General features: G+C 39.8%; 1 protein-coding gene across 2 annotated transcripts in view; it reads right to left on the bottom strand.

Annotated features, from left to right (window-relative positions):
* Positions 1-17,061, bottom strand: part of osgn1 (oxidative stress induced growth inhibitor 1) — a 28,488-nt gene extending 11,427 nt beyond the window's left edge. The window contains exons 1-5 of one of the 2 annotated variants that reach the window (XM_061891934.1): positions 16,878-17,061; positions 5,695-5,760; positions 1,883-2,019; positions 1,609-1,800; positions 1,441-1,532 (exon numbers count right to left, since the gene is read on the bottom strand). In XM_061891934.1, the coding sequence (XP_061747918.1) occupies positions 1,441-1,532; positions 1,609-1,800; positions 1,883-2,019; positions 5,695-5,752 (479 nt within the window). In that variant the 5' untranslated portion in view covers positions 5,753-5,760; positions 16,878-17,061. The remainder of the gene's footprint in view (positions 1-1,440; positions 1,533-1,608; positions 1,801-1,882; positions 2,020-5,694; positions 5,761-16,877) is intronic. The other variant, XM_061891941.1, reaches the window with a different exon arrangement.
* Between the last annotated feature and the right edge of the window lie 215 nt (positions 17,062-17,276).

Below are 17,276 nucleotides of genomic sequence, written 5' to 3'. Positions count from 1 at the left end.
TGTCAAATTCTAAAGGAGTTAGAACAAGCTGGAACGAACGGATGTGTCGTTCTGGTTTGGTCTCGCTTTGCAAAGCTTGTTATTATTTGTTTGTTACTTTAATAAATCATTTTAAAGCTATTTGTCACTAAAGGATCGTCTTTAAGAAATTTCCACAACACATCTCACATAAAATGATTTTGCGGGCCACATTAATTAACGCAGAATATCACATAAAATAATGTGGCGGGCCACATAAATTAGTGTGTCATATCATATAAAATGATGTGGCAGATTTTATATAAAATGATGTGGTGGGCCACTTAAAATCAATGTGGCATATCATATAAAATAATGTGGCAGATTATATTTAAAAATTATGTAGCGGGCCACATAAACGAATGTGGAATATGACATAAAATTATGTAGCGGGCCACATAAATAAATGAATGTGGAATATGACAAAATTATGTAGCGGGCCACATAAATGAATGTGGAATATGACAAAATAATGTCGCGGGCCACATAAATTAAAACGGCATGTCACATAAATTAATGTGAAATATCACAAAATGATACGGCAGGCTATATAAAATGAGGTGGCGGACCACATAAAATGATGTGCATTATCACATGAAATAACATGGCATATCACATAAAATAATGTGGCAGGATCACGTAAAATTATGTGGTTGGGCTAATAAATTAATGTGGCATATCACATAAAATAAAACGGCGGGCTACTTAAAATGATGTGGCAGGTCACATAAATTAATGCTGCATATCACATAAGAATCCGTCAGGCCACATAAATGACTTAAAATAAAGGTGCATATTACATAAAATGTAGCGGCAAGCTAATTAAAAATGACGGGAAGGGCCGCATGAAATAAAGCAACATATTTCATAAAATGTTGCGGCAGGCCACATAAAGGACAGTGCGGGCCGGTTCAAATAAGGCGGCAGATCACATAAAATGATGCGACAGGCTAATTAAAAATGACGTAACGGGCCACAGACCACATGAAATCAGTTTGGCCCCCCGCGGAGTTTGACACCTGTGATCTAAATCAGTGGTCCCCAACCTTTTTGTATCCGTGGACCGGTCAACGCTTAATAATTTGTCCCGCAGCCCGGGGGGACAAATTTTTGTGGTTGGTGACTTATTGTAAGTGTATATTGTGTTTTTTATGTTGATTTAATTTAAAAAAAATCTATATATATATATATATATATATATATATATATTTTTTTTTTATAAAAAAATTCTTCTGCGGCCCGGTGGTTGGGGACCACTGATCTAAATGATGTTTTTCAACAAAAACATGGCTGACAGTTTGACACTGGGACAGATTATAGCAAATGTAATGGGACATCTTGTTGGGTAAGTCGACCTAAAGGAGGTTTTCTTTTTGAGCACACCGGAACAGAGTTTCAGACTTGTCATGGACACCAACTAACCTGCGCTTGTCTTTCATCCAGTCCTTCAGTTTGAGTCCTGGCAGCTCCATCCAGTTGGCCAAGCTCAGCGTCAGCATGGAACCTTCCATGGCCTGCAAGCCGCACACAAGCAGTTACACACTGAAGCAGGGAAATGAGGCGGGGTCGGAGTGTGTGAGGTCCACGTACATGCCAGGCTCCTCCCGGCGGACCCTTCCCCAGGACCAAGTGCGGCACGGCACGCTCGGGCTCGTATCGCCACTCCAGCGGAGACGTGTGCTCCATCCCGAAGTCGCTGTCGGGGAGCAGCAGCGAGTCAAAGAGGACGGCCACCGGGTTGGACGAGCGTCCCTGCAGACCCTCGCACAGGTACTCCAGGTCCTGCACAGGACAGACCGCCACCTTGAGCGTACTCGCCAATGACCTGGCGTGTGCGTGTGTGTGTGTGTGTGTGCGTGTGTACCTGCTCCAGCAGCGACAGGCCGGGCTGCTCGGCCAGCTTGCTGTGCAGCAGGGGGTTGGGGTGCGACGCCTCAGGTGACAGGTAGGGGGTGTAGCCCGACAGCAGGTAGGACAGGCAGATCCCTGATGGGCCGTTGCCTAGGAGACGCAGAGCAGAGCTTGGGTGTGGGGGTCAGGTGTCATGGTTGTGTTGGACTTCACACCATCAACACCTCCTGGAATTCTAAACTAACTCAACACCGCCAGACAAGCTCCTTTTGGGACATGTTGAAACCTTGCGTGCAGGTCTAAGATGTCCAGCAAGATAAGAGACAACATCCACAGTGCCGTGACTCAGCATGTCTCAACACAAAGGAGGACACGCACACACGCTTCCTGCGGACCCCTCATAGGTGCCACGTGTGGAACCAACACAAATGTAAAGTTGTAGCGATTTAGAAGACTGGAGACAAAACACCAACTGACACATTTTAGACCCTTTCTCGACTTCCACTATTTTCTAAAATCATTGAAAAAGTGTTCAATAACAGATTGGAGAGTTTCATTAACCAACATAGAATACCAACATGGATACAGAGATGATATTTCAACAGAGAATATCACATAAAATAATTTGGCATATATAAAAAATGATATGACGGGCCACATAAATTAATGCAGAATATCACATAAAATAATGTGGGATATCATAGAAAAAATGATGTCGCGGGCCACGTAATTCAAAGCGGAATATAGCATAAAATAATGTGGCAGGCATGTCTCCTAAATTAATGCAGCGTTTCACATAAAATGATGTGGCATATCATAAAAAATGACGTAACGGCATATCACATAAATGATGTGGCATATATAAAAAAGGATGTAGCGGGGCACATACATTAATGCGGCATATCACATAAAATAATGCAGCATATCATATAAAAAATAATGTTACAGGCCACATAAAGCACATATAGCATAAAATAATGTGGCTGGCCACATAAATTAAAGCAGCATTTCATATAAAATTATGTGGCATTTCAAATAAAAAATTATGTGACGGTCCACATAAATTATTGCGGCATATCACATAAAATAATGTGGCATATATTAAAAATGATGTTGCGGGCCACATAAATTAATGCAGAATATCACATAAAATAATGTGGCATATCATAGAAAAAAAGATGTTGCGGGCCACATAAATCAAAGCGGAATATAGCATAAAATAATGTGGCCGGCCATTTACATTAATGTGGCATGTCGCCTAAATTAATGCAGCGTTTCACATAAAATGATGTGGCATATCATATAAAAAATGACATAACGGCATATCACATAAATGATGTGGCATATCATAAAAAAGGATGTTGCAGGCCACATAAATTATTGCGGCATATCACATAAAATAATGTGGCATATCATATAAAAAATTATGTGAAGGCATATCACATAAAATTATGTGGCATTTCAAATAAAAAATTATGTGACGGTCCACATACATTTTCGCGGCATATCACATAAAATAACGTGGCAGGCCACATCAATTAACGCGGAATATCACATAAAATAATGTGGCATATATAAAAAATGATGTTGCAGGCCACATAAATTAAAACGGAATACAGCATAAAATAATGTGGCATATATAAAAAATGATGTTGCAAGCCACATAAATTAAAGCGGAATATAGCATAAAATCACGTGGCAGGCCATGTACATTAATGTGGCATGTCGCTGATTGAAATCAGCCTCCTCCATTTTGAAAATGATGACAGGTGAAGTGTCACTCGTGACGTGACGAGTTTGACCCGGTGGAAATTCTAGACATGCGCTAATAAAAATAATATTTTGCGAAACGAGTTTGACCCGGCGGAAATCCTGAGCCGGCGGTTAATGCTAGGCATGCGCTAATTATTTAGCGAAACGAGTTTGACCCGGCAGTAATTCTAGACAGGTGCATACTATATACCTGGCGGCAATTCAAGGAAATACGGTACATAAATAATAACATGTTTTGTGTGGCGATGACGCTGGTAAAGATCAGAGGCACCTTTTGAACACGGGGGAAGTGGAACCATAAAAAGATGGCTGGGCATAAACTGTCAGTAAACTTCAATACATCTAAAAACAGAATATTTGGATATCATTCAAATGTCAAACGGATGCTAATTATGGTGGACGAAACTCAAATAGAAAGAGTAAAGTAAGCAATATTTTTATTACATATCCATATATGAGGTAACAAGACAGGAATAAGTAGCTCTCTGATTAATTAGTGCCCGGGAGGAGGTGAGCGTCCCCAACACAAACCAGAGGCAGGTGAAAATAATCAGCACCCATGGCAACCAAGACAACACAAACCCAGGGCTGCTGAAACAGAACTAAGGGAGTCAAACCAAACAAAACATGATCCAGGCAACGGATCATGACAATCTTGTAACAAAGCAAGTGTCAACATCGAATCACATTAAATACATACAAACCCCGTTTCCATTTGAGTTGGGAAATTGTGTTAGATGTAAATATAAACAGAATACAATGATTTGCAAATCCTTTTCAACCAATATTCAGTTGAATATGCTACAAAGACAACATATTTGATGTTCACACTCATAAACATTTTTTTTTGTTGAAAATAATCATCCATCCATCCATCCATCCATTTTCTACCGCTTATTCCCTTTCGGGGTCGCGGGGGGCGCTGGCGCCTATCTCAGCTACAATCGGGCGAAAGGCAGGGTACACCCTGGACAATTCGCCACCTCATCGCAGGGCCAACACAGATAGACAGACAACATTCACACTCACATTCACACACTAGGGCCAATTTAGTGTTGCCAATCAACCTATCCCCAGGTGCATGTCTTTGGAAGTGGGAGGAAGCCGGAGTACCCGGAGGGAACCCACGCATTCACGGGGAGAACATGCAAACTCCACACAGAAAGATCCCGAGCCTGGATTTGAACCCAGGACTGCAGGAACTTCGTATTGTGAGGCAGACGCACTAACCCCTCTGCCACCGTGAAGGCCTGAAAATAATCATTAACTTTAGAATTTGATGCCAGCAACACATGACAAAGAAGTTGGGAAAGGTGGCAATAAATACTGATAAAGTTGAGGAATGCTCATCAAACACTTATTTGGAACATCCCACAGGTGTGCAGGCTAATTGGGAACAGGTGGGTGCCATGATTGGCTATAAAAACAGCTTCCCAAAAAATGCCCAGTCTTTCACAAGAAAGGATGGGGCGAGGTACACCCCTTTGTCCACAACTGCGTGAGCAAATAGTCAAACAGTTTAAGAACAACCTTTCTCAAAGTGCAATTGCAAGAAATTTAGGGATTTCAACATCTACGCTCCATAATATCATCAAAAGGTTCAGAGAATCTGGAGAAATCACTCCATGGCCGGAAAAAAAAGAGTGCAGGTACTTTCCTGGCAAAAATTCTTAAAAATTCTTCTGCGGCCTGGTACCAATCGAGCCGCGGCCCGGTGGTTGGGGACCACTGCTTCAATGTACCCCTTTTTTTTCTCCAATGTGTTTTACCTTATTTTTGTTGAATTTGCTCGGCAAAGACAGAATTTCCCAATTGTGGAATAAATAAAGTCTATGCGATGAATTGGCAACTTGTCCAGGGTGTAACCTGCCTTCTGCCTGATTGTAGCTGAGATAGGCACCAGCGCCCCCCGTGATGCCAAAGGGAATAAGCGGCAGAAAATGGATGGATATCCTAATTTTATTATTATTGTTAAGTCGTTCACAGAAGCATTAAAAAAACCCTTGAATGGTTCTACAACAAGTGCGTTGAAACCAAGTGTGTTTTTCTTACCAATAATCACCACAGGCAGGATTTCTCCGGACTGGATTTCTATGTCGCAGCGCTCCATGCCGCCTGCTGAGAGAGAAGAGAGACAAAGGAAGTCGCCGGGTGTTAGAAGTCATTAGAACGTTAACAAAGCGGCGGCGACATCGTTATGTTCTTTGTGATCTCAACTAACGAGCACACAGAGCGGGCCGCTTCTTGTTGCCGTGGCTACCGGCATCCGCGCGCGGCGTTACGTTTCCGCTGACCTCGCCCGCCGACCTCAGGTGTCACACAGCGACAGGTACCAAGGAGTCAAATGAACGTGTGTTGGCTTTTGTCGTCACAGAATGTCAAAGTCGTACTTTACTCACCCTCGCATTTTCTATACCTCTTGTCCTCATGAGGGTGTAAAAGTCTATTATTTATTTATCTGTTCATTATGTTAGTTTGATCTGTCCGTCCTGTGTTTATTCATTAAACAATGTTTTTGTCACTTTTAATATTTATCATGTTTATGATATTATTTCTTACTGCACAATAAGGATGTAAAGCCTTCATGTGTTCATATTCAAATGAAATTGCTACACCAAGCCATCCCGAAGGAATCTCAAAATAAGTTCCCACCAGTCTGGGACAGGAAGTGAACATACCATGCACCGCCACAAGCATCATTTAAAGTAGACTACTATCCATCTTCCCGTCGTCCGTAGCGGTTTTTCGTCACCCCAGGTAACGGTTGTAAGTTTTACAATACAACTAAAACAATTCATTCTTACTAAACCGTCACGTGAGCTTTCTATAGGGATGTTTTTATGCATATTTGTACCAACTATCGTATTGTAATCAAGCTAGCATTGTGAGTACTAGCAAATATGCCTGTTGACGAGTGTCTGTGTTACTATTACTAACTTATGACATTCTTTTTGTAGAAAAAAATTCAGTGTAAAAAAATTGGATAAAAATTTCAGTGTAAAAAAATCTGTGTAAAAAAAACAGTAAAAAAAAAAAAATCAGTGTAAAAAAATTAGTTTAAAAAAAAAACTTGTAAAAATGTTCAGTGTATGAAAAATCAACTGTATAAAAAAGGGTAAAAACAATTTGGTGTATAAAAAAATATTAACTGTAAAAAGAATCAGTGTAAAATAACAGTGAATAAAAAATTCAGTGTATAAAAAAAAAATCGGTGTATACATTTTCAGTGTATAAAGAAAAAATTGTATAAAAAAGGGTAAAAACAATTCAGTCTATAAAAAATATTAACTGTAAAAAAAAAAAAAATCAGTGTAAAAAAGATGGATTAAAAATTCAGTGTAAAAAAAAAAATCAGTGTAAAAAAGCTGGATTAAAAATTCAGTGTAAAAAAAAAATCAGTGTAAAAATGTTCAGTGTATAGAAAATTGATTGTATAAAAAAGGGTAAAAAACAATTCAGTGTATGAAAAATATTCAGTGTAAAAAAAATGGATAAAAAATTCAGTGTAAAAAAACAGTAAAAAAAAGTCAGTGTAAAAAAATGAGTCTAAAAAAAAAATCAGTGCAAAAATTATCAGTGTATGAAAAATTGATTGTATAAATGGGTAAAAACTATTCGGTGTATAAAAAATATTAACTGTAAAAAAATCAGTGTAAAAGAACAGTGGATAGATAAAAAAATCAGTGTAAAAATTTTCAGTGTATAAAAAAAATTGTATAAAAAAGGGTAAAAACAATTCAGTCTACAAAAAATATTAACTGTAAAAAAAAAAAATCTGTGTAAAAAAGCTGGATAAAAAATTAAGTGTAAAAAAAAAATCAGTGTAAAAATTTTCAGTGTATAAAAAAATGATTGTATAAAAAAAGGGTAAAAACAATTCAGTGTATAAAAAATATTAACTGTAAAAAAAAGTGGATAAAAAATTTAGTGTAAAAAAAAAACAGTAAAAAAATCTATGCCTAAAAATAAAAATCAGTGTGAAAAAGGTTCAGTGTATGAAAAAATGAATTGTATGGAAAAAAAGATAAAAACAATTCAGTGTATAAAAAATATTAACTGTAAAAAAAAAAAAAAAAAAAATCAGTGTAAAAAAAAATTCTGTGTCGAAAAATGTGCTGCTTCAAAAAGCAAGACTCACATCCGGTAAATTAAGACTGAAGCAATCGATCCTGTCTCTGAAGCAGCCAATGAGGTGCCAAGTTTGAAGTCACGTGACACGGGTCTTGCAAAACAGCCTAAAGATGTCAGTAAACTGGGCTGCCTGGGCATAATAAATACAACTTCATTAACATTTCAATGCGGCCGGCTGGATATTTTCAAACTGCAGAAATGATTCCAATGGTTAGAATCTGTACTTTATATAACTGTATATTTTATTTCTACCATGCGTTTTATTTTACTTGTTTATTTAAAAATTAACATTCCAATTAAAATATGAGAAAAACAAGTTTGTTGCATTTGAAAGGGTATAATATTATGTATTATCATTACGTCAGCGGTTAATCTGGTCCCAAAAGAACGTTGACAGAGTCTTTTATCAGCAATAATTTGTAGGTCAGTATATCAAAGTTGTTATCGGCCTTGTAAATGTCTCAAACAAACTGCCGAGTCATGCTGACACAGATGACCTCCGCGCAAAAAAGGACACGAGTGTGGACAGCCTGCAGCAGAAATTGAAGACAAAAGTTCCTCACGGAGAGGAACTAATGACCCAGATTTAAGGCGGGGTGAAAAAGAAGTTGAATTGCATAAGCACTTGGCAGGCAGCCCAAGCGGGGCCTTGAAGCTGGGGGGCGGGGGGGGTGGGGGGTGGCAGCCCTCCAGCTACGAGCCTGCCAGCCATTCCCTTCTTTATTTATACAACACTCGTCCACCTGGGGGACGCCGGAGCACGGGACGCCGCGTCATGTCCTGCCCGGAGGGTTTCACCATGGAAATGACCTCGGCAAAAACAAAACAAAGGCCTGGAAGAAGATAGCGCTCCGACATTCCAGAAGCTTCTCAATTGACCTTCTTATTCTTGGGCACAGACGTGTGGTCTTTAAAGCAGCTTTTAAGTTCCTCAGAATCCCTCTCCTCTTCGCTCTCTGCAGCCACAATCTGGATCATTTTCTCAACACGCACACACATCATTTCACCACCATTCTAGGACCTTGTCCTGAATATGGAAAGAAGGCTTTGTTACTGAAGTTTTTGGAGGTCAACTTTCTGGAAAATGTCTCCAAAACAGGGCAGTCCATGATTCTTTAATGTCTCTTGTCAATCGGAATAGGGGTCCCTAAAAAATAGACTCACACCTAAATCTGAATGTTTACTTATTCGGATTCTAAATTAGTTCATGATTTTCGAGAATTTATAAAAAAAATCTGAATGTTTACTTATTCTGATTCTGAATCGGTTCATGATTGAGAATTTATTAAAAAAATGTTTTTTAAAAAGTTGTTTTTGTTCTCGCATCCGTCCATTTTCTACCGCTCATTCCCTTTGGGGTCGCTGGTGCCTATCAGCTGCAATTTCTCCCCTTTTTTTTTTTTTTTTTAAATAGTCAAATTTTTAGGACTCTGAATCTTTGGGCTGCATGCGATTTGAGTCGATTTTTGGGATAGCGATTCGATTCAGAATTGATTCTCGGTTCAAAATCTATACTTTTTTTTTTAAATAACATTGGATGCCGATTGTATTGTACCATATGTCCCGGCAAGAAATCTGCGTTCAAAGGACTCCGGCTTATTAGTGATTCCCAAAGCCCAAAACAAGTCTGCGGGCTACAGAGCGTTTTCATTTCGGGCTCCAGTACTCTGGAATGCCCTCCCGGTAAAAGTTTGAGATGCCACCTCAGTAGAAGCATTTAAGTCTCACCTTAAAACTCATTTGTATACTCTAGCCTTTAAATAGACTCCCTTTTTAGACCAGTTGATCTGCCGTTTCTTTTCTTTTTCTCCAATGTCCCACTCTCCCTTGTGGAGGGGGTCCGGTCCGATCCGGTGGCCATGTACTGCTCGCCTGTGTATCGGCTGGGGACATCTCTGCGCTGCTGATCCGCCTCCGCTTGGGATGGTTTCCTGCCGGCTCCGCTGTGAACGGGACTCTCGCTGCTGTGTTGGATCCGCTTTGGACTGGACTCTTGCGACTGTGTTGGATCCATTATGGATTGAACTTTCACAGTATCATGTTAGACCCGCTCGACAACCATTGCTTTCCTCCTCTCCAAGGTTCTCATAGTCATCATTGTCACCGACGTCCCACTGGGTGAGTTTTCCTTGCCCTTATGTGGGCCTACCGAGGATGTGGTAGTGGTTTGTGCAGCCCTTTGAGACACTAGTGATTTAGGGCTATATAAGTAAACATTGATTGATTGATTGATGCCAGTTCTAAGAATAACTTCATTCCTCCATGAAATACATAAACAGCTATGGTAAATTTCTACATTACTTAAAAGAAAACTGGCATTCTTTTAAAAAAAAAAAATGCTTCCCAAACATTTTATAAAGTCAAATACAATTAACGCAACAAGAGAAGTATCCGATTTTTTAATTGATTAAAAATCGTTACAAATAAGAATCGAGATTAATCTAACACTTTTTGGACAAAAAAAAATAAAGCAACCATTATTGATATTATTATTAATATTTAAGATTTAGTTCATTTAAAGGGGACAATACATTTAATGAACATTCCACATATAAATATGTGAGATGATAACCAATGGCTAATTTCCATCTCTAGTCTGGCAAATTGATGCTGAAATAAAGACAATCACATAAAAAAAATACACAGTTCACAGGTTTATTATTGTTTATAAATGTATTAGTATTACTCATACTGTTGCTTTGATACATTTTTGTTGTCTTGTACTTGTATGTCTTCTCAATTCAATGCTAAATAAGACGATGGTATTGTGTTGGAGTTGCTCTCTTGTTTTATTCGATGAAGAACATTTTCAGATTTTTGTAAATAAAATATTCAAAACAATTTTAAAGACGTATTTAGGCCAAGACCGTAGGCATAAGGCGTACTTCAGTGGCCAAGCAGAGCTTTTGGAACTGATAACCACTTTTGGAAGAGTTTTATCATAATCCATCATTAGGAGTGGACTGGAGAATGAAATGGTCAGAACAACGTCGTCAGTCTGCTGACATTCTGTTGCCAGTCAAGAATACGAGTCTTCCTTTGACTCACGTGGACCTCGCAAAGGCCGCACCTCCAACATTATTTTGCTGTGTCAAAACTTGTTCTACAAACTAAAAAGGTCTTCAAAGAACAGGAAACAAACATATCCAATTGCCGTGCTCGTTGCCAAGTTCCGTGTTGGCGTCCTCGTCAGCGGCCACCTGTCGCCATCGAGACGGATAACCAGATTGGAATTATGCGGCCGCAAAGCAGCGATTAGGGGGGGCTTCTATATGCAAACACCCCCTGGCTGCATCCTGACTTGTCTCTTCAACGTGTCCAATGTTGCTCATTTTTTAAGGAACTGGCTCTCATACCTACCGTATTTCCTTGAATTGCCGCCGGGTATATAGTATGCGCCTGACTAGAATTACTGCCGGGTCAAACTCGTTTCGCAAAATAATATTTTTTTTAGCGCATGTCTAGAATTTCCGCCGGGTCAAACTGGTTTCGCCAAATAATTAGCATATGCCTAGAATTTCCACCGGGTCAAACTCGTCACGTCACGGGTGACACTTCACCTGTCATCATTTTCAAAATGGAGGAGGCTGATTTCAATCATTTGAAATCGCATAAAGGGAAGAAGATTAAGAGCTATTCAGTAGGATTTAAGGTCCAAGCTATTGAATATGCTAAAAAATACAGTAAGCAGCTATGTTTTATTAATATACCGTAGCTGCGTGTGTCAAATAGGAGTCATTAAATGACTCCCGCCTAGTGATCTTTCTTGCGACTACTTGGCTGCAGAAGAAGTGACAATAATAATAATAATAATAATAATAATAATGGATTAGATTTATATCGCGCTTTTCTATTCTTAGATACTCAAAACGCTCACAGGGAAGTGGGAACCCATCATTCATTCACACGATGGTGGTGGTAAGCTACATCTGTAGCCACAGCTGTCCTGGGGTAGACTGACGGAAGCGTGGCTGCCAGTTTGCGCCTACGGCCCCTCCGACCACCACCTATCTATCATTCATCATTCATTCACCAGTGTGAGCGGCACCGGGGGCAAAGGGTGAAGTGTCCTGCCCAAGGACACAACGGCAGCGATTTGGATGTCAATAGGTGGGAAGCGAACCTGCAACCCTCAGGTTTCTGGCACGGCCACTCCACCCACTACGCCATGCCGCGATTTAAGGTCCAAGCTATTGAATATGCTAAAAAGAACAGTAAGCAGCTATGTTTTATTAATATACCGTAGCTGCGTGTGTCAAATAGGAGTCATTAAATGACTCCCGCCTCCTGTTGGTAGAGGGCGCTAGTGATCCTTCTTGCGACTACTCGGCTGCAGAAGAAGTGACAACAAGCAGCAGGAGTGAGCAAGGTGTGTGTATTTAATCCTCTCGCTTGCACTTTTAACATGGAGGATTACACATCTAAAATAAAACAGTTTTCTAAACTGAACTTTCAATTGAAGCAGGATTGTAATAAAGGAACAGAGAGACTTTTAAAACTGAAGAAAGATAAGGAAGACTTCTATAAACAAGTTATCGATGCGTTTGATCAGAAGGAGCTGCGCATGGACTTCATTTATAAGTAAAGGTAAGACCATAATAACGTTTTTTTTATGAAATGTGCTTTTCATGATAGTATCCTTACATATAGGTTGTATTTGTATAGCGCTTTTCTACCTTCAAGGTACTCAAAGCGCTTTGACATTACTTCCACATTTACCCATTCACACACACATTCACACACCGATGGAGGGAGCTGCCATGCAAGGCGCCAACCAGCACCCATCAGGAGCAAGGGTGAAGTGTCTTGCTCAGGACACAACGGACGTGACGACGTTGGTACTAAGTGGGATTTGAACCAGGGACCCTCGGGTTGCGCACGGCCACTCTCCCCACTGCGCCACGCCGTCCCCACACTCAAATTTATAAGCGCAGGCCTAAATTTACCGCATGCCTTTGGTAAGCGCCGGAGTGAGAAGAGGTTTCAAATTAATTAGCGCCCCGGCGGCAATTCAAGGAAATACGGTAATCACAGTTTGGGCCAAAGCTCCAGGGTTTGTCAAGAGGCGTCACCATTTTCCGCTTGTCTGTGTTTAGACACAGAACATCGGGCCGGGAAACTGTCAAAATAGAACTTCCAGACCCGGAGCCCGAAGCCGAAACTGTTAAGATGGTGACTGCTAAGAAAGAAAGGACAAGATGAACGCAGTACTTCTGTCCGGTGTTTGTCTGGCTTGATGCAGTCCGAGCCACTATGACCTCTGACTCCATTATTTTGGTAATAGTTACAGAGAAGCCCACTTATGACAGTAAACTACATCTTGTGACTGTAAAACCATGATTCCAGTACATAACCCCAAACCAGTGAAGTTGTCACGTTGTGTAAATGGTAAATAAAAAGAGAATACAATGATTTGCAAATCCTTTTCAACTTATATTCAATTGAATAGACTGCAAAGAAAAGATGCTTAACTTTGGAACGGGTAAACTTTCTTATTTTTTGCAAATATTAGTTCATTTGGAATTTGATGCCTACAGCATGTTTCCAAAAAGCTGGCACAAGTGGCAAAAAAGACTGAAAAAGTTGAGGAATGCTCATCAAACACTTATTTAGAACATCCCGCAGGTGAACATGCTAATTGGGAACAGGTGGGTGCCATGACTGGCTATAAAAGCAGCTTCCATGAAATGCTCAGTCGTTCTCAAACAAGAATGCCTGAGCAAATTGTTTAAGAACAACATTTCTCAACCAACTGTTGCAAGGAATTTAGGGATTTCACCATCTACGGTCCGTGATATCATCAAAAGGTTCAGAGAATCTGGAGAAATCACTGCACGTAAGAGACAAGGCCCGTGACCTTCCATCCCTCAGGCGGTAGTGCATCAAAAAGCGACATATGTGTGTAAAGGATATCACCACATGGCCTTAGAAACACTTCAGAAAACCACTGTCAGTAACTACAGTAATTTCAGTTCTGATGTGTCTTGTACATGTTGGAACAGACAAATAAAATGATTCTGATTCTGATTCTACAGTTGGTCGCTACTTATGTAAGTGCAAGTTAAAGCTCTACTATGCAAAGCCATTTATCAACAACACCCAGAAACGCCGCCGGCTTCGCTGGGTCCGAGCACATCTAAGATGGACTGATGCAAAGTGGAAAAGTGTTCTGTGGTCTGACAAGTCCACATTTCAAATTGTTTTTGGAAACTGTGGACGTCCTGTCCTCCGGACCAAAGAGGAAAAGAACCATCCGGACTGTTATCGACGCAAAGTTGAAAAGCCAGCATGTGTGATGGTATGGGGGTGTATTAGTGCCCAAGGTATGGGTAACATACACATCTGCGAAGGCACATTTAATGCTGAAAGGTACATACAGGTTTTGGAGCAACATATGTTGTCATCCAAGCAACGTTATCATAGACGCCCCTGCTTATTTCAGCAAGACAAGTGTTAGAACAGCGTGGCTTCGTAAAAAAAGAGTGCAGGTACTAGACTGGCCTACCTGTAGTCCAGACCTGTCTCCCATTGAAAATGTGCGGCACAATATGAAGCCTAAAATACCACAATGGAGACCAGGGACTGTTGAACAACTTAAGCTGTACATCAAACAAGAACAGGAAATAATTCCACTTTGGAAATATGTCTCCTCAGTTCCCAAACCTTTACTGAGTGTTGCTAAAAGGAAAGGCCATGTAACACACTGGTAAAAATGCCCCTGTGACAACTTTTTTGCAAAGTGTTAATGATTATTTGAAAAAAAAAATTAAGTTTCTCAGTGTGAAGATGAAATATCTTGTATCTGCAGTCTATTCAATTGAATATAAGTTGAAAAGGATTTGCAAATCATTGTATTCTCTTTTTATTTACCATTTAGACAAGATGTCAACTTCAATGGTTTTGGGTTTTGTATAAATCGGCCTTGTGAGTTTTCTTTCTTGTTGACGTTCTTCTCTTTCCAACTCAAGGACTGTTTTGACTTCGAGAGATATTGCTTTAAACACAGAATGACGAGGAGAATTGCAGTTTTCTGGGTTTACTTATTAACTCATTTGATGTTCCACGACACCGTTGCTGCTGTTTTGGCTTATAGTGCACTTGGGGGGCAGCTTATAGTGCACTTGGGGGGCAGGTGTGATGTACACACTGGAAAAGTCTGACTCCAACTACTCTGTGATGCAGGTTGACTTCTAAGTTGTTCTCAATTCAAAACAGTTTCAGGGTGTAAAGTGTCATCAAGTAATCACACTGTAGCCGTCATGGAAGATCAATCTCTTTTAATTGCATAGGCAATGTTTACATTTTTTAAAAGGTAAATGTCTCGATTTTCAAAAATTAGGTTTACTCTTTTATAATAAAACTAAAACAAAAACTTCTCACAATAGGACGAAATAAAGCGGTTACTTTAAAGTGGAGCTGCACTTTTTCAGAATTTTGCCTTTTATTCACAATCTTTATGTAAGACAAGAAAACTTCTGTTTTTCTATTTTTATGCATTCCAGCTCGTGAATAAACCTTAGCAAAACTCCTCTCTAAAAAAACATCCAAACACCTCCATCATGATTTTATATCCACTCTGTAAGTATTATTACATAACAACATGTAATATTGATGTATTTTGCCCATTTTAAGCGATGACCAAGAATTACAATGCATAGTAGGCTACCGCCACCTACTGCACCGGAGTTGTAACTACAATCTCCATTCACAGACAAAGTCCCATTGCTTTTATGAGCGGTCGAGCGAGTCAAAAGCCGGAAAAAAATAACTAAATAATAATTTTTTTATAAATCTATTTGTGGCGGCCGTAATTCTTTCGTGGCGGGCTGCCACAAATATATGAATGTGTGGGAAACCCTGATATATATATATATATATATATATATATATATACATACATACACACACACATATATTCATATATATACATAATACATATATATATATGTGTGTATACATACATATACATACATATATACATACATATATATATGTGTATACATACATATATATGTGTGTATACATATATATATATATATATATATATGTGTGTGTGTATACATACATACATACATATATATGTGTGTATACATACATATATATATATACATATGTATACATACACGTGTGTATACATACATATATATACATATAAATATATATACACACACAAACACATATACATTAATATATACACACATATATATACACATTTACACATACATACATACATACATCTATACACATTCATATATACACACATATATACATACATACATACACACATTTATATATATATCAATCAATCAATCAATGTTTATTTATATAGCCCCAAATCACAAATGTCTCAAAGGACTGCACAAATCATTACGACTACAACATCCTCGGAAGAACCCACAAAAGGGCAAGGAAAACTCACACCCAGTGGGTTTGTGTATATACATATACACAAACATATATACATATATACACACACACATTCATGTTTTGATAATAATTATTTAGTTGCTTGTATGTAAATTTTGCATATTAGAAATAAAGTTTTATAAAAAAAAGAAAAAAAAGAAATGATAATGTCAAGATGATATAATTTTAAAAGATTATGTGGCTGTTTTCTGGAAATGACATAGAAGTACACACTAAAATACAATTAAAATGTAAAATATATGTGGTTTTCTTTATCAACAACGATGCACAATATCGTAAATGAACATTGCAAGGACACAAAGATGCAGCGCTGTATCGGCATATAGGAGTTACATAATCATGACAGTCAAATCCACATACGGCCATGACGTCATGTTTGTAGACTTCACGTGGGTCTTAAAGTGTCACGTTGTCATTTCAAATCTAACTATTGTACGCAATAAATGTATTCGTTGGGGGAAAATTAGGAAAAAAGGAGCCAGTACCGCCAACTCCCCCTCGTGCGCGAACACGCACGCGCTCGCCCGCCGCTCAAAAGCCGGCGTCCACTCACTGCGCGTGCGTGCACGTGCACGAGCCGGGCGAGGGAAATATAGCGTTTATTACTTCATTGTCGGCGGCCAAGTCTGCCCGCGCATGCGCACACGGCGATGCTAGCCTACAGGCGAAGCGCCTACCGTGTATGTTTCCCGGTCACGTAGCTCCCGTCGAGGTAGACACTTCCCACGAAGACGCGGCCGGCCGTTTTTCCCGTCGTCTACCGGCTTTTCGGTCGCTCCTGCTCGGCCGAGCTTCCTGCTTTGGGGACCGGCGGCGAGAAGGCGGCGTACAGTGGGAGCACCGCCGCACCAACACAAATGATTATATACCCTGCACGAGCCGTCGTCTCGCCGGCCAATCAGCGGGGAGCTCCGCCCCCTTGGCTCCCGCCCCCCTTCTCGCGTTGCCATGGCGAAGAAGATCGGCCGCACTCGTGGAAAAAGCCGAGTGTTCACGACACTGTGGAGAGACGGCGTGTGTTTTATTTCACATAATAATGTTGCGGTGCAATACTCGCCTCAACACGCGATCATTAA

The sequence above is a fragment of the Nerophis ophidion genome, linkage group LG02, assembly GCF_033978795.1.
Source record: "Nerophis ophidion isolate RoL-2023_Sa linkage group LG02, RoL_Noph_v1.0, whole genome shotgun sequence".
In the NCBI taxonomy this organism is placed as follows: Eukaryota; Metazoa; Chordata; class Actinopteri; order Syngnathiformes; family Syngnathidae; genus Nerophis; species Nerophis ophidion.
The sequence above is the reverse complement of the archived record's forward strand: the minus strand, read 5'-3'. Positions and strand labels throughout refer to the sequence as shown.